Below are 21,988 nucleotides of genomic sequence, written 5' to 3' on the forward strand. Positions count from 1 at the left end.
GCTGAGACAAATCACCGTCTAGACAGACACATGGATAGCATATCCACACCCAGACGGCTCGAGAGATAAAGGTGGGGTCATCAACAGGTGTGTGACAGAGGGGTTGAGACAGGTGTGTGAGGGAGGGTTGGAGGGGCTGAGGCGGGTGTGTGCTCGCCCTGGTCAAGTGGCCTGGGTCAGCAGGAGGGAGGGAGGTACTCACGGGTCGGAACGGTTCCTCTTGTTATCTACGGCGGCCAGGTCGCGGCACTGCACCACCCGGCACTCCAGCTGGCCCTCCTTGTAGTTGTACTGGAGGCCCAGCTCGATCTCGCCCTTGATGGTCACGGTGCCGTAGCGGCCCTCCGCCCCGGCCGAGCACACCGACGCCATACTCTCGCTCCGGGACTGTAGGCAACACAAGCACAGGAACACATATTAATGGTCATCACAGTCGTCAACAGTTATGATTATAAACTCTCATAATAATAATGATTATAATAATAATAGTAATGATAATAATAATAATAATAATAATAATAATATACCTGGCAGCGTTACATCATACACCTGGCAGCGTTACATCATACACCTGGCAGCGTTACATCATACACCTGGCAGCGTTACATCATACACCTGGCAGCGTTACATCATACACCTGGCAGCGTTACATCATACACCTGGCAGCGTTACATCATACACCTGGCAGCGTTACATCATACACCTGGCAGCGTTACATCATACACCTGGCAGCGTTACATCATACACCTGGCAGCGTTACATCATACACCTGGCAGCGTTACATCATACACCTGGCAGCGTTACATCATACACCTGGCAGCGTTACATCATACACCTGGCAGCGTTACATCATACACCTGGCAGCGTTACATCATACACCTGGCAGCGTTACATCATACACCTGGCAGCGTTACATCATACACCTGGCAGCGTTACATCATACACCTGGCAGCGTTACATCATACACCTGGCAGCGTTACATCATACACCTGGCAGCGTTACATCATACACCTGGCAGCGTTACATCATACACCTGGCAGCGTTACATCATACACCTGGCAGCGTTACATCATACACCTGGCAGCGTTACATCATACACCTGGCAGCGTTACATCATACACCTGGCAGCGTTACATCATACACCTGGCAGCGTTACATCATACACCTGGCAGCGTTACATCATACACCTGGCAGCGTTACATCATACACCTGGCAGCGTTACATCATACACCTGGCAGCGTTACATCATACACCTGGCAGCGTTACATCATACACCTGGCAGCGTTACATCATACACCTGGCAGCGTTACATCATACACCTGGCAGCGTTACATCATACACCTGGCAGCGTTACATCATACACCTGGCAGCGTTACATCATACACCTGGCAGCGTTACATCATACACCTGGCAGCGTTACATCATACACCTGGCAGCGTTACATCATACACCTGGCAGCGTTACATCATACACCTGGCAGCGTTACATCATACACCTGGCAGCGTTACATCATACACCTGGCAGCGTTACATCATACACCTGGCAGCGTTACATCATACACCTGGCAGCGTTACATCATACACCTGGCAGCGTTACATCATACACCTGGCAGCGTTACATCATACACCTGGCAGCGTTACATCATACACCTGGCAGCGTTACATCATACACCTGGCAGCGTTACATCATACACCTGGCAGCGTTACATCATACACCTGGCAGCGTTACATCATACACCTGGCAGCGTTACATCATACACCTGGCAGCGTTACATCATACACCTGGCAGCGTTACATCATACACCTGGCAGCGTTACATCATACACCTGGCAGCGTTACATCATACACCTGGCAGCGTTACATCATACACCTGGCAGCGTTACATCATACACCTGGCAGCGTTACATCATACACCTGGCAGCGTTACATCATACACCTGGCAGCGTTACATCATACACCTGGCAGCGTTACATCATACACCTGGCAGCGTTACATCATACACCTGGCAGCGTTACATCATACACCTGGCAGCGTTACATCATACACCTGGCAGCGTTACATCATACACCTGGCAGCGTTACATCATACACCTGGCAGCGTTACATCATACACCTGGCAGCGTTACATCATACACCTGGCAGCGTTACATCATACACCTGGCAGCGTTACATCATACACCTGGCAGCGTTACATCATACACCTGGCAGCGTTACATCATACACCTGGCAGCGTTACATCATACACCTGGCAGCGTTACATCATACACCTGGCAGCGTTACATCATACACCTGGCAGCGTTACATCATACACCTGGCAGCGTTACATCATACACCTGGCAGCGTTACATCATACACCTGGCAGCGTTACATCATACACCTGGCAGCGTTACATCATACACCTGGCAGCGTTACATCATACACCTGGCAGCGTTACATCATACACCTGGCAGCGTTACATCATACACCTGGCAGCGTTACATCATACACCTGGCAGCGTTACATCATACACCTGGCAGCGTTACATCATACACCTGGCAGCGTTACATCATACACCTGGCAGCGTTACATCATACACCTGGCAGCGTTACATCATACACCTGGCAGCGTTACATCATACACCTGGCAGCGTTACATCATACACCTGGCAGCGTTACATCATACACCTGGCAGCGTTACATCATACACCTGGCAGCGTTACATCATACACCTGGCAGCGTTACATCATACACCTGGCAGCGTTACATCATACACCTGGCAGCGTTACATCATACACCTGGCAGCGTTACATCATACACCTGGCAGCGTTACATCATACACCTGGCAGCGTTACATCATACACCTGGCAGCGTTACATCATACACCTGGCAGCGTTACATCATACACCTGGCAGCGTTACATCATACACCTGGCAGCGTTACATCATACACCTGGCAGCGTTACATCATACACCTGGCAGCGTTACATCATACACCTGGCAGCGTTACATCATACACCTGGCAGCGTTACATCATACACCTGGCAGCGTTACATCATACACCTGGCAGCGTTACATCATACACCTGGCAGCGTTACATCATACACCTGGCAGCGTTACATCATACACCTGGCAGCGTTACATCATACACCTGGCAGCGTTACATCATACACCTGGCAGCGTTACATCATACACCTGGCAGCGTTACATCATACACCTGGCAGCGTTACATCATACACCTGGCAGCGTTACATCATACACCTGGCAGCGTTACATCATACACCTGGCAGCGTTACATCATACACCTGGCAGCGTTACATCATACACCTGGCAGCGTTACATCATACACCTGGCAGCGTTACATCATACACCTGGCAGCGTTACATCATACACCTGGCAGCGTTACATCATACACCTGGCAGCGTTACATCATACACCTGGCAGCGTTACATCATACACCTGGCAGCGTTACATCATACACCTGGCAGCGTTACATCATACACCTGGCAGCGTTACATCATACACCTGGCAGCGTTACATCATACACCTGGCAGCGTTACATCATACACCTGGCAGCGTTACATCATACACCTGGCAGCGTTACATCATACACCTGGCAGCGTTACATCATACACCTGGCAGCGTTACATCATACACCTGGCAGCGTTACATCATACACCTGGCAGCGTTACATCATACACCTGGCAGCGTTACATCATACACCTGGCAGCGTTACATCATACACCTGGCAGCGTTACATCATACACCTGGCAGCGTTACATCATACACCTGGCAGCGTTACATCATACACCTGGCAGCGTTACATCATACACCTGGCAGCGTTACATCATACACCTGGCAGCGTTACATCATACACCTGGCAGCGTTACATCATACACCTGGCAGCGTTACATCATACACCTGGCAGCGTTACATCATACACCTGGCAGCGTTACATCATACACCTGGCAGCGTTACATCATACACCTGGCAGCGTTACATCATACACCTGGCAGCGTTACATCATACACCTGGCAGCGTTACATCATACACCTGGCAGCGTTACATCATACACCTGGCAGCGTTACATCATACACCTGGCAGCGTTACATCATACACCTGGCAGCGTTACATCATACACCTGGCAGCGTTACATCATACACCTGGCAGCGTTACATCATACACCTGGCAGCGTTACATCATACACCTGGCAGCGTTACATCATACACCTGGCAGCGTTACATCATACACCTGGCAGCGTTACATCATACACCTGGCAGCGTTACATCATACACCTGGCAGCGTTACATCATACACCTGGCAGCGTTACATCATACACCTGGCAGCGTTACATCATACACCTGGCAGCGTTACATCATACACCTGGCAGCGTTACATCATACACCTGGCAGCGTTACATCATACACCTGGCAGCGTTACATCATACACCTGGCAGCGTTACATCATACACCTGGCAGCGTTACATCATACACCTGGCAGCGTTACATCATACACCTGGCAGCGTTACATCATACACCTGGCAGCGTTACATCATACACCTGGCAGCGTTACATCATACACCTGGCAGCGTTACATCATACACCTGGCAGCGTTACATCATACACCTGGCAGCGTTACATCATACACCTGGCAGCGTTACATCATACACCTGGCAGCGTTACATCATACACCTGGCAGCGTTACATCATACACCTGGCAGCGTTACATCATACACCTGGCAGCGTTACATCATACACCTGGCAGCGTTACATCATACACCTGGCAGCGTTACATCATACACCTGGCAGCGTTACATCATACACCTGGCAGCGTTACATCATACACCTGGCAGCGTTACATCATACACCTGGCAGCGTTACATCATACACCTGGCAGCGTTACATCATACACCTGGCAGCGTTACATCATACACCTGGCAGCGTTACATCATACACCTGGCAGCGTTACATCATACACCTGGCAGCGTTACATCATACACCTGGCAGCGTTACATCATACACCTGGCAGCGTTACATCATACACCTGGCAGCGTTACATCATACACCTGGCAGCGTTACATCATACACCTGGCAGCGTTACATCATACACCTGGCAGCGTTACATCATACACCTGGCAGCGTTACATCATACACCTGGCAGCGTTACATCATACACCTGGCAGCGTTACATCATACACCTGGCAGCGTTACATCATACACCTGGCAGCGTTACATCATACACCTGGCAGCGTTACATCATACACCTGGCAGCGTTACATCATACACCTGGCAGCGTTACATCATACACCTGGCAGCGTTACATCATACACCTGGCAGCGTTACATCATACACCTGGCAGCGTTACATCATACACCTGGCAGCGTTACATCATACACCTGGCAGCGTTACATCATACACCTGGCAGCGTTACATCATACACCTGGCAGCGTTACATCATACACCTGGCAGCGTTACATCATACACCTGGCAGCGTTACATCATACACCTGGCAGCGTTACATCATACACCTGGCAGCGTTACATCATACACCTGGCAGCGTTACATCATACACCTGGCAGCGTTACATCATACACCTGGCAGCGTTACATCATACACCTGGCAGCGTTACATCATACACCTGGCAGCGTTACATCATACACCTGGCAGCGTTACATCATACACCTGGCAGCGTTACATCATACACCTGGCAGCGTTACATCATACACCTGGCAGCGTTACATCATACACCTGGCAGCGTTACATCATACACCTGGCAGCGTTACATCATACACCTGGCAGCGTTACATCATACACCTGGCAGCGTTACATCATACACCTGGCAGCGTTACATCATACACCTGGCAGCGTTACATCATACACCTGGCAGCGTTACATCATACACCTGGCAGCGTTACATCATACACCTGGCAGCGTTACATCATACACCTGGCAGCGTTACATCATACACCTGGCAGCGTTACATCATACACCTGGCAGCGTTACATCATACACCTGGCAGCGTTACATCATACACCTGGCAGCGTTACATCATACACCTGGCAGCGTTACATCATACACCTGGCAGCGTTACATCATACACCTGGCAGCGTTACATCATACACCTGGCAGCGTTACATCATACACCTGGCAGCGTTACATCATACACCTGGCAGCGTTACATCATACACCTGGCAGCGTTACATCATACACCTGGCAGCGTTACATCATACACCTGGCAGCGTTACATCATACACCTGGCAGCGTTACATCATACACCTGGCAGCGTTACATCATACACCTGGCAGCGTTACATCATACACCTGGCAGCGTTACATCATACACCTGGCAGCGTTACATCATACACCTGGCAGCGTTACATCATACACCTGGCAGCGTTACATCATACACCTGGCAGCGTTACATCATACACCTGGCAGCGTTACATCATACACCTGGCAGCGTTACATCATACACCTGGCAGCGTTACATCATACACCTGGCAGCGTTACATCATACACCTGGCAGCGTTACATCATACACCTGGCAGCGTTACATCATACACCTGGCAGCGTTACATCATACACCTGGCAGCGTTACATCATACACCTGGCAGCGTTACATCATACACCTGGCAGCGTTACATCATACACCTGGCAGCGTTACATCATACACCTGGCAGCGTTACATCATACACCTGGCAGCGTTACATCATACACCTGGCAGCGTTACATCATACACCTGGCAGCGTTACATCATACACCTGGCAGCGTTACATCATACACCTGGCAGCGTTACATCATACACCTGGCAGCGTTACATCATACACCTGGCAGCGTTACATCATACACCTGGCAGCGTTACATCATATACCTGGCAGCGTTACATCATACACCTGGCAGCGTTACATCATACACCTGGCTGGAGGACATCAAGAATCCGGCGGCACATCATCATACACCTGGACACGGCAGGCCATACACGAGCAATGCATCATACATCTGGCACATCGCAGGTTTTTAAACGCCTTGGAACATCACATAACATTACGTACATCCTTATGTGCAAACATCACATCATATAACCATGATGTGTCACCATCCCACATAATATACCAGGCACACAGGAATGTATTCGTAAGTTGCACATAGTTGTGGCCCACATATTACTACCAGAGGTGTCTGCTTCCATCTCATTAACACGATGGTATAATGAACACATTATATCTACTCTGACCATTTAATTATATTTACGACGACGATAACAGCATCATTAATGATCATGATGATATTTACTTTTACCAGTGGTAACGACCTCCTTATTACAGTTGTTATTTGTATACAATGGAAAACGTAAATCTTTGTAAATATCTTCAACAGAGCACGGAGTTACGACCACTGAGCACGGAGTTACGACCACTGAGCACGGAGTTACGACCACTGAGCACGGAGTTACGACCACTGAGCACGGAGTTACGACCACTGAGCACGGAGTTACGACCACTGAGCACGGAGTTACGACCACTGAGCACGGAGTTACGACCACTGAGCACGGAGTTACGACCACTGAGCACGGAGTTACGACCACTGAGCACGGAGTTACGACCACTGAGCACGGAGTTACGACCACTGAGCACGGAGTTACGACCACTGAGCAGGACGGTACGACCACTGAGCAGGACGGTACGACCACTGAGCAGGACGGTACGACCTTGGCCCAGTACTAAAGCGTAACCTATGACCTAACCTGTACTATGAATATATACAAAATACATGTTATACGATTGCCTTGTATCCTGTTGATACCAAACGTATATATGTTAACGTTTGTACGGTTACAATGAATGGTGAAAGACGTCAGTAAACGTTTTTGAGTTATTAATGCACATTAGTGACAGCTACCGCTTTTGGGGATATACGGGAACGTTTGCGAGACGCCATCGAACGTTTCTTCTTAGATACTGGGAACGTTTGTGGTGAGGAAGGAGCAGCAAGTGAGTCAACTAGTGTATCAGACGACCGCTAGGTCAAATAGCGGATCACTGTTGTAACGTGTTATCCTCACATGGTAGCTGTGGTAGTGTGGTAGCAGCATGGTAGCTGTGGTAGTGTGGTAGCAGCATGGTAGCTGTGGTAGTGTGGTAGCAGCATGGTAGCTGTGGCAGTGTGGTAGCAGCATGGTAGCTGTGGCAGTGTGGCAGCAGCATGGTAGCTGTGGTAGTGTGGTAGCAGCATGGTAGCTGTGGTAGTGTGGTAGCAGCATGGTAGCTGTGGTAGTGTGGTAGCAGCATGGTAGCTGTGGCAGTGTGGTAGCAGCATGGTAGCTGTGGCAGTGTGGCAGCAGCATGGTAGCTGTGGTAGTGTGTGGTAGCTGTGGTAAGACGTGAAGGTTATAAATTTTTGTGAGTTAATCTTAAGATACAATAACTCACAGGAACAGCAAGACCTTGATAAACATCAGTCAAAAGGAATACATTAACTGCAGAACCCGAGTAATTCTTTGTTCTGTAAACATGAACACGAGCGGTGGTCACAACGAACGGCGGGACAGCATGTTAAAGCTACCACCACAGTGGCACACACTGCACTACCATGTTACGAGAACGGTAGTGTGAGGGACCAGTGGGTACGTGATGGTACGATTCGGTGGAGTAGAGCATCAAGGTGGGTTCACACGGTGGGGGCCCCCAAAGTGGGTTCACACGGTGGGGGCCCCCAAAGTGGGTTCACACGGTGGGGGGCCCCAAGGTGGGTTCACACGGTGGGGGGCCCCAAGGTGGGTTCACACGGTGGGGGGCCCCAAGGTGGGTTCACACGGTTGGGGCCCCCAAGATGGGTTCACACGGTGGGGACACCCATGGTAGGTTCAAACGGTGGGGGGCACCCGAGGTAGATTCGCACGGTGGGGGCGGGCACAGGGTAATTCACTCAGTGGGGTACAGCTCCCCGCGGGTGAAGGTATGTTGTGTGGAGGCCTAAGTATGAAGGCTCACTGGGATGAGGCATCTCCAGGTCTGAGGGACATTTCCTGGAAGTGAATAGCCAGGAGGGAGTCTGAAGGAAACTGTTGTCATAAATTTACGACGAGGACATTAACTGAGAGAGAGATAGAGAGAGAGAGAGAGAGAGAGAGAGAGAGAGAGAGAGAGAGAGAGAGAGAGAGAGAGAGAGAGAGAGAGAGAGAGAGAGAGAGAGAGAGAGAGAGGTGGGGGGGGGGGGGGAAACAAGTACACCAGAGTCGCGGGTCACAGCGCAAGGAACCTCAGGTATGTAATTAACTTTCTTTGTTCAAAGTAAATTTCACAAAAATTATTTTCAGATCATGGGAGCAACACACGCCACCTGAGGCTGGCTTGGTGAGTCCGCAGGGCGCAAAGAAATACTTCAACCCATCTGAGGATATGCGTATACCAGCACCATCTGAGGAATATACCAGCACCGTCTGGGGCTATACACTAGCCCCATCTGAGGATATACACCAGCCCCATCTGAGGATATATAAAGCCCATCAAATCAAGAAGTAACTGTATACTTTTTCAGGGACAAACGGAGTCACCATATAAAGTGCTACGAGCGGTAGTAATCTATGATCCTCTGAAAGCCACACAAAGACATCAAATCAAGTCAAAGTAATGAAGAAATACACACGTCTGGTGGAGCAGCGGACACACCATCAGCGCTTCTACTGTGGTGTCCCACTGTGGTGTTTACTGTGGCAGTTCTTAATGAAGACGTGTGGCCATATATGTATGTACCTCTCTTGCTACGGCGCGGCCATCATACACGTAACTATTGTACAATACTGAACATATTAAGACTTGTGAATGAGTACAGTACGCCATCACACACACACACACACATACACACACACACACACACACACACACTAGGTAACATTCACCTAGTGGCTGTAAGTGAGTCATGGGTAACTCATTCATTCACTGGCCTTGAGAGAGGCATAGGTGACCCATTCAGTCGCTGGTGAGTCATGGGTTCGCCCTGAAGCAGTCATGGGTAAGAGCGCTGAGGAGAAGGTCATGTACCGACCCAGATCTGAGGCGACGTACACTTTCACACCATGTACTACCTCTGTACACTGTGATGTACTACCTCTGTACACTCACCCCCTGTGATGTACTACCCCTGTACACTCACCCCCTGTGATGTACTACCCCTGTACACTATACCAAGGTGTTCAAGCTATGTGTCACGCCTGGCTAGTCCCAGCAAGATAGGGTCCGTGATTCATGACACGAAAATGTGTATCGAACATACGCACGTGAGTGTGTACACACACAAGTGTGTGCGTCCATACAGGCGTACAAACACAGGTGTCTGGGTATATAAAGGCGTACACACATGCGGGCCCGATACCATAACCCTTCTCCCCCTCCCTCCCTCCCTCCCCACCAGGAAGCAGGGGGAGGAGTGCGGGAGGGAGGGGGAGAGGTGGGGGGGGATATAATAAGGGAGTGAGAGGCAGAACAAAGACTGGAGTGTGGCGGGAGGATTTACTGAGCCAGCCACCCAGCTAATAGGAGCTAGTGAGCCAGCCAACTAGCCAACCAGCTGGAGCTAGCAGGACAGCCAGCCAACCAGCCAGTATGAGCTAGTGAGCCAGCCAACTAGCCAACCAGCTGGAGCTAGCAGGACAGCCAGCCAACCAACCAGTATGAGCTAGTGAGCCAGCCAACTAGCCAACCAGCTGGAGCTAGCAGGACAGCCAGCCAACCAGCCATCAGGAGCTAGTGAGCCAGCCAACTAGCCAACCAGCTGGAGCTAGCAGGACAGCCAGCCAACCAGCCAGTATGAGCTAGTGAGCCAGCCAACTAGCCAACCAGCTGGAGCTAGCAGGACAGCCAGCCAACCAGCCAGTATGAGCTAGTGAGCCAGCTAACAATATGAACGTCCCCATAGGCCAACAGTCCAGCCATCCAGTTCCTCATCAGCCAGCCAGCCAGCCAGCCAGCCAGCCAGGACACCAGCCTGCCAGCCAACCGACCACTCACCTAGCTAGCAACCAACCAGCCAGCCAGCCAGCCAGCCAGCCGATCAATTATCTGGCTGACCAACTAGCCAGCCAGGACACCAGCCTGCCAGCCAACCGACCACTCACCTAGCTAGCAGCCAGCCAGCCAGCCAGCCACCTCCCATGGTACCCGACCCACTAGTAAGGCTGGTGTCCTTGCGTCCTAGAACGGCCCTCACTAGAGTGCTACGGTGGTCGACTCACTTATAATAACGGCATGTGTAATGAACCGTATAGCGGTGAATACCACTATAACGAGTGTCTGGCGGACCACATAGGGACACCACGACCTCTTTAACTGGGTGTCTAGGATGGAACCTCGTTATTACGACCGTCGGGCTGGAGCCAGGACCTGGACCTCCTTACTACGAATCAGTGCAAGAGTCGGGCTGGAAACGTGCTTAATGCGAACGTGAGACTGTCAGTCAAACCTGAACACAAGGCTGAACCTGGCTGACGACCTCGTTATTACGACGAGGGAGCCAACCACGAAACGTTCGTGACGCCACACATTAATGACACCCTACCTGGCACTCAGGTGTGTGTGTGTGTGTGTGTGTGTGTGTGTGGGCAGGAGTAGGGTAGTACATAGACACAATTTATCATAGAAATCTTTAGGTAACAGTAGGGGAGGAGGGGGGGGAGGCAATCCCTACTACCCATTTCACCCCCCCACCCCCACCACAAGCACCTCACACCTCACGTGAGGTACACCTCAACCCCCACAGGGTAGACTCTCGTGTCACATTTCCTCACGTCGACCATGGAAGTGAGGGTGAGGAAACGTACGAAATATGTAGTTATACACTGAACGGATGACCACATTACCCTCAGAATACATCACGATGAGATGATTCATTCTGATGAATAATACCAAGAAAAGATTCATCCCAGCCAGCATGTTCGGAACAGATGATTCCTTCAGTGAACACCATCAAGGTGGAACACAATGCCTTCATCAGGTTCATGCTAGAGTTATGGTAAAATATATCATGACTATATTCTCAATGTAAACAAATGACCATAAAACTGCCATCTATATTTTCAGTATTACTACAGACACGTGACCCACCTCACCTCACATTAACACAAGTGGATCCACTTCCACAACAAGCCAGGAGTGCCTCGCCACAACACGAACCCCGTAAATAATGATGTTGATGAAGGACGTTTTCACAACCAGACACAGATCTACGCCACGAACGTACTACCAACGCAATACAGATTCCAGCATTGGCTTCGATCTCTGGGTTCGATCTCTGGGTTTAAACTTAAGCTTTTAGCTCTGGGTTCGAATTCAGGTTTTAAAAGTCGAGGTTCGAAATCGGTTAGGATTCGTGTTCCAGCGTCCAACTCTTCAGTATCGAACTCGTGCTTCGGAGCAACGAAACATGTAACGTCGAGAACTTAGGATCAGTGCGGGGGAATATGGACGTAGGACACACAGGGATAACACTGTCTGGTCCCCATATGGTAGGGCCCAAGGTGTTCAGGGTCTGTGTAGCTGGCGTGGGAGAATGTGGCGTGCAACTTTCCTCACACCAGCACTGATTATCCCAGACCACTTCTCATGGACCATGGGGTCTGCGTAGTGTCTATGTACGTAACTCATGGTACATTATTCATCACGACCGTCTCAGCCATGAAGACGGCAACAAAGGCAAGTAAGACAAGAGAATTTTCCACAAATATAAACTTCCTCGCACCGTGACTCATGATGACTTCATGGTGCTAATAATCAACTTCATTCACACATTGTAGATGACGGGTCACTGGCCAGGCTGGGGTCACTCTCTGCTGTCTTGGTAATGGCAGCACCTTCATCAGTAGGTCTTCTGTTCCTCCCTGGCAGTCTTGCTTGTTGCAGCTGTTCCCCTGGGCTGTCTGACGTTGTTGCAGCAATAAGCAGTTTAACCTTGTGAACAGGATGATGTAAACATGGCCTGCCTTGAGAGTCAGGTTAAAAATCAGGTCATCATATCCAACGGTCGTACTGTTGTGTTCACGGGTCGTACCGTTGTGTTCACGGGTCGTATTGTCATGCTCAAAGGTCGTCCAGATGTGCGTCATGTCGTGTTCTAGGGTCGTATCGTTCTGTTCCGAGATCGTATCATTGTGTTCAGGGGTCGTATCAATGTGTTCAAGGGTTACAACATTATGTTTACAGGTTGCGTGGTCGTGCTGAAGGCTGGGTATAATGCCAGCCAGTGTGTGTGTGATCATTTCCTAACTTATTCTATATTTCTTTCATTCTGTTTATGTCTCTATTTCTCGTTCCTTCTTTACCATGAGAAACATCACAGCAGATGTTGTCTGGCAAATACAGTTTACAACATCACAACTTAGTGGGTTTTTCATGTAACACTTGGGTCAACTGCACTGCAGGATAGTTACTGGCAGTGACATAACAGTGGCTCGAAATACTGTTTTGAAAGTATAAAAAACAATCTGACATATCATGGCCAAAGATGGTATTTCCTTCATTGCGTGCCTGGTTACTTTCCAGTTATACATACATAATTCAACCTTATGTCACTATATACTTTAGATGCTGGGAAACATCTGTACAAACTCTGATAAATATCTGATCTCGACTTTTCCAGGTATGACCAAGGCTGATCCTCAGGTTAAACCTTCATATAAAGGGTTCAACACAAGGGAAATACGAGCTAGATCGTTAGATCTTATGTCATTCAAGTCTTTATAAGATGCTGAGACCCAGCTGTACAGGGCTGAACCAGGATGTGATTTAGTCTTTTCATGTTTGCCCCACTGTACGTTGCAGGGTAAGGAGTGACTCCTGGTCGCTGACGACCACCACCATGATCCCCAGGCCTCAGCCAGGCTCCACAGGTCACGTGGTCGACTGCCAAATATGTGGCGGGCGGGACCACAGCTCAATTGTTCACAGTGTTCACACAACAGGATAAGCATACACCCTCATCATCCATATACGTCACTATACTTGAAGGTGGGGAAAAAAAAAAGGAATTTTTAGTTCACTTTCTCCGCTGGGCCACCCAACCTGGGACATGTGTATCCCACACTGGGCGTCCCCTGCGGAGGGATACTCACCTGGTGATCAAGTCGTATACATATACACAGGAGGAAACTTTTTTTTGAGGTAAACTCAGTGTAAACTAACCTTTGGTACTGCTATACATACACTACAAGGAAGGTCCTTACCAGACATGATGTATAATATCCCAGCCTTACATCAACAACAGAATGCTATCATGTTGCTTAGCTCTGTCCCAGCAGGCTGTTAGGTCATGCAACACATGCAAGTGTTCATTCAAGTGTTCTACTTCCGGGCATTGCAGGCAGCTGTGTCTTATCCCCATCAGAACATCAGCACGACCCATGTGTGAGGGGACGACCCACGCGCACGACGGGTTGACCCTTGAACACCATAGTAACATGGCTCGGCCTTTCAACCTGACCTTTAAAGGTCAAATCAAAAGTAGAGACGGCCTACCCATGGGTCGTACCGTCGTGCTGTAAGGTCGTACCGTCGTGCTGTAAGGTCGTACCGTCGTGCGGTAAGATCGTACCGTCGTGCGGTAAGGTCGTACCGACGTGCTGTAAGGTCGTACCGTCGTTGTCCTCAGCGGTTTTAACCGTATTTACAACCCCTCGTTAGAGGGGTCTGTGGGAACAGCAACCACCAGAACCACCAGTAGTTGGCATAACAACCTCAGCCAACAACAACAACAACTACAACACTTACAAATATTATCATATAAACAACTACCACTACAACCTACAACTATTACCATTTACCATAACTACAAACATCACTATTTCCTCCACAACTGTACGTACCCACCAACGATACTACAACATTATCATCATGACTACAACATCACCAACCTCTCACGTGGGCTACAATATTCTACAATTACCATTACTGCTGCAGTCACCAACCCGCATCATAAGCGTCACACCATCAATTCCTACGTAACTGCTACAGTCACCAACCCTCACTAGAAGCGTCACACCATCAATTCCTACGTAACTGCTACAGTCACCAACCCTCACTAGAAGCGTTACACCATCAGTGCTGACGAAAACTACCACAGTCATCACCCACAACCTACAACAGCTTAAACCACAACACATCTGAACCACTAACATACAACTCTCTAAAGCAACATCTGCCACAACTTATACATCTACACACAACTACAGACATCAACCACTACAATACCCACCCACACTGGCCACTGCTATATGCAATCACTACAATACTAAAACAGCCATCACCTATACAGTCACAACCATCTACACCTACACTACTATAATCATAACTACAACCAACACAACTATACTTACCAGAACAAGCAAAACGTACCACAATCACATACCATCAACCACAACAACCGTAACTTATAATATTACTTAATAATAAACAAAATAAAATCAAACCCATCACTTGTCACCTCCAGCAACACCTACCACAACTATAACCAGCGAGACCTACCACAACTATAACCAGCGAGACCTACCACAACTATAACCAGCGAGACCTACCACAACTATAACCAGCGAGACCTACCACAACTATAACCAGCGAGACCTACCACAACTATAACCAGCAACACCTACCACAACTATAACCAGCAACACCTACCACAACTATAACCAGCGAGACCTACCACTACTATAACCAGCAACACCTACCACTACTATAACAAACAAGGCCTACCACTAATATAGTCAACGAAACCTACCACTATTATAACCAGTAACACCTACCACTACCATAAGTACCAGCATGACTATAACCACTAACACCTACCACTACTACAAGTGACACCTACCACTACTATAACCATCAAGACCTACCACTACTTTAACCACTACGAACTACCACTATTATAACCACTAACATCTAACACTACAGTAAGCAGCAACACCCATCACTATTACAACCATCAAAACCTTCCACCACTACAATCAAGAAGACCTAACACAACTATAACCACTCACAATATCTAACACCTATCTCTACTATAACCATCAAGGCCTACCATTACTATAAGCACCAAGACCTACCACTATTACAACTAATGACAGTTAATACCTACCAATGCCATAACAAGCAATATCTACCAGCACTATAATCACTATGGTCTACAACCATCATCACCACTAAGACGCACCACTACTATAACTACGAAGACCTACCACTACTATAACTACGAAGACCTACCACTACTATAACTACGAAGACCTACCACTACTATAACTACGAAGACCTACCACTACTATAACCACTAACGTTCGACACCTACCTCTACTATAACCAACAAGACCTACCACTACTATAACCACTAGTACCTACCACAACCAATACATACCACACCTACATCTACCAAGAACAGCCTCACCTACCACAGTTCCTCAGGGACTTTACAACTGATGCACAGAAGGGATAAGAAAGACCTGGTGGGTGAGACATGAAAATAAGACTGATGAGAATAGTGGTTGTGTACGGGGGGGAACTTGGCTATGATCAAGTGGTACCCTGAGGGTTGTAGATGAGGAAGGGGTAAATTTAAGGATCGTGGAATTCTGATATGGGATGGTATGATGATAATGCTAAGACGAATGGGGTACCTGGAAGATGGGAGACAGAGGGAGAAGAAGGGTGGGTTACTTGTGCATGAATGAGAGGAAAATGGGTTATAATGGGTCATAATGGGCGCCTGAACATGTTGTGTGTGAGGAGTTAATAGTCACATCTTCAGACAAAGAATAAAAGAAATAACTGAGTTATCTCAATGATGGGTTCTTCCACCTCTCCATGTTGTGCCCCATCTGACCAATAACAGGTGAAAAATGGGTACACTGGACGTGGCAAAGTTGGCACACAAGGGTGAAGCTACGATAATAATAATAATAATAATAATAATAATAATAATAATAATAATAATAATAATGATAATAATAATCTTTATCATTACAAAACCCAGGACCTCCCATCTAAGGGCTCCTGAAGCTGCAGGGCTGCTCTACGTTCAGTAGCAGGGATAGGATGGTCCCCACTGAAGCAACAAGTTCTCTCATGAAGACGATGGTTAAACCCTCACCAAGGATGACTTGCCCTCACGGTGTAACATCATTCAGGCCACATATATATATATATATATATATATATATATATATATATATATATATATATATATATATATATATATATATATATATATATATATATATATATATATATATGCGAATGACTGTCTTTCTCTGTGGGTGTGTCATCCTCGAGCACAGCCACATGTGGAAGGGTACAGACCTCACACTCGAGTGTGAGGTGCAACATCGAGCAGGAGGCAACATGAGCTGTGTGGCGCTCCCTCACAGGCCGTCTTGACGCCCCACACTGAGGCCAGAGTGACGTATGCGACAATTATTATTATCAGTAAGGAAGACCAACTGGTCTTATACTAGTGGGAAGTAAACATGGCCACGTGACCCGCGACCTCCAAGACTACTTTCAGCTTTTCTTAAAAAAAAAAAAAAAAACTGAAATGCGGGTTGGTAATACCGCAGATATTTCTTCGTACCTGTAGAAAACGTAGGGTGGGTGGACCAAGGGATAATTTACGTAGAACCTGCGAAGGGCCGGATGAATAACAGCGAAAGATATCTAGGAAGACCTGGGGAGCACGTGGGGAGGACCTGGGGAGGACCAGGGGAGCACGTGGGGAGGACCTGGGGAACACGTGGGGAGGACCTGGGGAACACGTGGGGAGGACCTGGGGAGGACCTGGGGAAGTATGTCGGGAGACCTGGGCCAGGAGGACCTACTCGTGCCTTTCCTTCTCACTGTCACTACAGCAGCAGCAGCAGCAGCAGGTACACCACACACATTATGGACAAGTACATAAGCCAAGACATGTTGTCTTGAAGGACGTTTTCAAAACACCAAAGGCCACGATTTTTTTCCCAGGCAAAGCTTGATACTCTACTAGTGTATATATATATATATATATATATATATATATATATATATATATATATATATATATATATATATATATATATATAATGCCTCTTCACCCCTGCGACCACTTTACCCCAATGCAATTTACCCATTTCCACCTATTTTGGCTTTAGTGGGTTACAAAAAGAATTAAATATGACGGGAAGATCCCAAACTACAGCAACTTATTCATCCCATTTTTCACTGCATCTCCACCAATATTATATATATATATATATATATATATATATATATATATATATATATATATATATATATATATATATATATATATAGTGATAATACAGGTAAAATTTAATGAAGTATTTGTTGATACTTTAATTATATAAGTTATAATACTATAGTAGCTGCAGTAGTAGTAGTAGTAGTAGTAGTAGTAGTAGTAGTAGTAGTTGGATTAGCAGCAACAGCAGCAGCAATAAACTATGGTGATTCAAAGTGGTTGTAGACAGTGTAATACACTTCCAGTACAGAGGCAACAGTCCTCACGTATGTAGCACTAACAGATATATGTACTGACACATGCAACTGTAATACATGTGTTAAAGAAAAGGAGCAGGGACAGATGTGGACTAAAGCAGCAGTAGTACGTCAGGAAAAGTAGCAGGAAAATGTTGACAAAAGTTCACTGACGTGTTGATAAAAGTAGCAATAAAATTACCAGAAAAACTGACGAAAGTAGCGGTAACAGCAGTAACAGATGTCTACACAAAAGTAGCGTTAATATGTGTTGTCAAAAAAAGAAAGTACCAGAAAAAGATGTGTTATGAAAAGTAACCAATAATATCAACAGTACTGACCAAAGTAGCAGTAACAGAAGGGTTGAGAAAAGTAACAACAATGGGTGTGAAACGCAACAGTAACATATCTGCTAATGAATGCACCATTAACACAGGTGTTGACAAAAGCGGCAGAAACAGGAGCAGTATTGGGTGTGAAACGTAACAATAACATGCTGGTAAAAGTAGCAGTAACAGATGTGTTGACTAAAGTAGCAAAACATGTTGAAAAGTGTAGAAAAGCAAGTGTTGACAAAAATAGCAGAAACAGATGTGTTGACAAAAGGAGTAATGAAAGACGTGTTGCTAGAAGTAACAGAAACATGTACGGACAAAAGTAGCAGTAACAGATGTGTTGACAAGTAGAAGAGAAGCAGACGTTTACAGAAGTAGCAATGACTGATGTGTTGCGAAAAGTAGCAGGAACAGAAATCATGACAAAAGTAGCAGTAACAGAATTAGTGTCAGTAACAATAACAACACAAGTACTGGGAGCAATAACAGCGTTAGTTACAATCATGTTAGTAACAGCAAAACTAGTGTTATTAACAGCAGCGACATTAGATGCTGTTATGGTAGCATAAACAGCGTTAGCAGCACAGGGGCAGCCTCATCACCGTTAGTTACCCTCCGCTGTGGGAGTAACAACAGTATGAGCGTCAGTAACAGCAACGGCAGTAACAACGTTAGTAAGAGCAGCAGTAGTAGCAGCAGCAGTACCAACGTTAGTTGCAGCAGCAGCAGTATCAACGTTAGCAGCAGCAGCAGTAGTACCAACGTTAGGAACAGCAGTACCATAGTTAGCAAGAGCAACGTTAGGAGCAACAGCATTAGTACCATTAGTAACAGCGATCCCAGCGTTAGCAGCAGCACCAACAGCATAACCAACGTCAGCATCATCATCAGCAGTAGTACCAACGTTAGCAGCAGCAGCAGGTTGGTGAGGCACAAGAGAGAAGAATGACTTACGCCGAGGCTGCGGGAGGTAGGTAGGTAGGTAGGCCGCTCTGAACCCGCAACATCGCACGAGCTGAGGGAGGGCGGCTGGGAGGTGGGTGGAAGAGCCACGTGGGGGTCGAACTGGGGCTCACCACTCCCGTGTCGACTGGCGTGCCACCCAGCAGGCATACGTAGGTTTTTTTTTTTTTTTCAGTTAGTTGGAGAGATTGGATGGCAGAATGACTGGTAGTAAGGGTTCCAGAGGTGTTATAATGTTATTTTTAAATATTATGACCCCTGGCCAGGCTGTGGCACAGAGGCCACTGTTACTTATATTATGGCCGCTGGCCAGGCTGTGGCACAGTGGCTATTGTTACTTATATTACTGTGTAACATGAGAAGGTGTTGGGGGAGTTCTTGATTATGGTTGGTTGGGCAAGACGGGCCTAGTATGTTTACCTTGGGCGCACCAGCAACACGCGAGTGGTTACCTGTTTCGCCGGGAGGGGGCAGCAGCAAGCAGGCGGGAAAATTAGAAATAAAATCAGAAAGCAGTAGGCAGCTGGGAATATATCAAAACAAAAACTAGCAAGCAAACAAAATAAATGCACAAACAACAAAAGCTAAACATCTTGGGCAATGATGTTATGGAGTACAAGAACAACAACAACAACAACAAAAAAGACTATGAACGCTACGAAATGTTAAAGCTAAACCATTAAAGCTTTTTATTATGGCCGTAAATATAGGAGTTATTATATGGTAAAGGTTCAGCCCGGGAGGAGGGTAGGTGGAGTGGGGGTCAGTTCTAGGCCCGGGACCCCTCCGGACAGTGCAGCTAGACGCGGAAGGAAAACATGATACAGTCAGCAAAGATGATGATGATGATGATGATGATGATGATGATGATGATGATGATGATGATGATCACGATGATGATGGTGGTGGTGGTGGGGTAAACAGACAAATCAATAAAGAGTGGGTAAGAGATGCACTAAATTATGGACAAGTCGAGATATAGAATTAATTATAGTTTTAAAATACTGTACAAGAGAAGGTACGGGGCAAACACCTCAAAATTAAAACATTTATCTTTGATCTCTACAGTACAAGGGTAAGACCCTAGAGCACGAGGGTACGACCCTAGAGCACGAGGGTACGACCCTACAGCATGAGGGTACGACCCTAGAGCACGAGGATACGACCCTAGAGCACGAGGGTACGACCCTAGAGCACGAGGGTACGACCCTACAGCATGTGGGTACGACCCTAAAGCACGAGGGTACAACCCTACAGCATGAGGGTACGACCCTAGAGCATGAGGGCACGACCCTACAGCATGTGGGTACAACCCTACAGCATGTGGGTACAACCCTACAGCATGAGGGTACAACCCTACAGCATGAGGGTACGACCCTACAGCATGAGGGTACGACCCTAGAGCACGAGGGTACGACCCTAGAGCACGAGGGAACGACCCTATAGCATAAGGGTACGACCCTAGAGCACGAGGGTACGACCCTAGAGCACGTGGGTACGACCCTAGAGCACGAGGGTACGACCCTAGAGCATGAGGATACGACCCTAGAGCACGAGGGTACGACCCTAGAGCACGAGGGTACGACCCTAGAGCACGAGGGTACGACCCTAGAGCATGAGGGTACGACCCTTGAGCATGATGACCAGGACAAATAAGGTAACTCCTAAGTGTCAAGTTAAGGGTCACGCCATGATATCTCTCGTATGGTCATGGTCAAGGGCCGTATCGTCATATGTTAATCACACACATCTTTCAGGCTTCAACACATGATAAGAAGGATTGCAAGCAGAGACTCTCATACACGTATGTATTATCAAATATATACAGTATAAACATTTAGTGTTCTGAACTGCTACATGTAACACTGTAAACATCAGTGATAGCGAACACTGTTACCAATATTCTCAGTCAAACACCAAAAGATCTTGTCTTACACAGATGCAGGGACTTATGTATATATACAACATAAAGTACGCATGTATCATACACTACTATGTTTGGAAAGTACTGCTAGGGGGGATGTGACTACTAGTATGTGGAACAAACTATGTATATGTAAACTTTCATGTATGAATATCTGAGTGTTTCTCTGTACACATACTGATGTATATGATGGAGGCATGTATCTTCACCAAGCATGGACACAGATCTAATAAATACGAAAATAAATGTTGTATTAGTGATGGTGGACACGTGTGTGTAGGACATGAAAACACCTG

At 47.3% G+C, this 21,988-nt stretch overlaps 1 protein-coding gene across 10 annotated transcripts in view; it reads right to left on the reverse strand.

The window, feature by feature from the left end:
• Positions 1-21,988, reverse strand: part of LOC139756926 (synaptotagmin-like protein 5) — a 252,541-nt gene that overhangs the window by 11,492 nt on the left and 219,061 nt on the right. For all 10 annotated transcript variants that reach the window (XM_071676854.1, XM_071676855.1, XM_071676858.1 and 7 more), the window contains one exon: positions 203-387. In XM_071676854.1, the coding sequence (XP_071532955.1) occupies positions 203-387 (185 nt within the window). The remainder of the gene's footprint in view (positions 1-202; positions 388-21,988) is intronic.

The sequence above is a fragment of the Panulirus ornatus genome, chromosome 23 (genome assembly GCF_036320965.1).
Source record: "Panulirus ornatus isolate Po-2019 chromosome 23, ASM3632096v1, whole genome shotgun sequence".
Classification (NCBI taxonomy): Eukaryota; Metazoa; Arthropoda; class Malacostraca; order Decapoda; family Palinuridae; genus Panulirus; species Panulirus ornatus.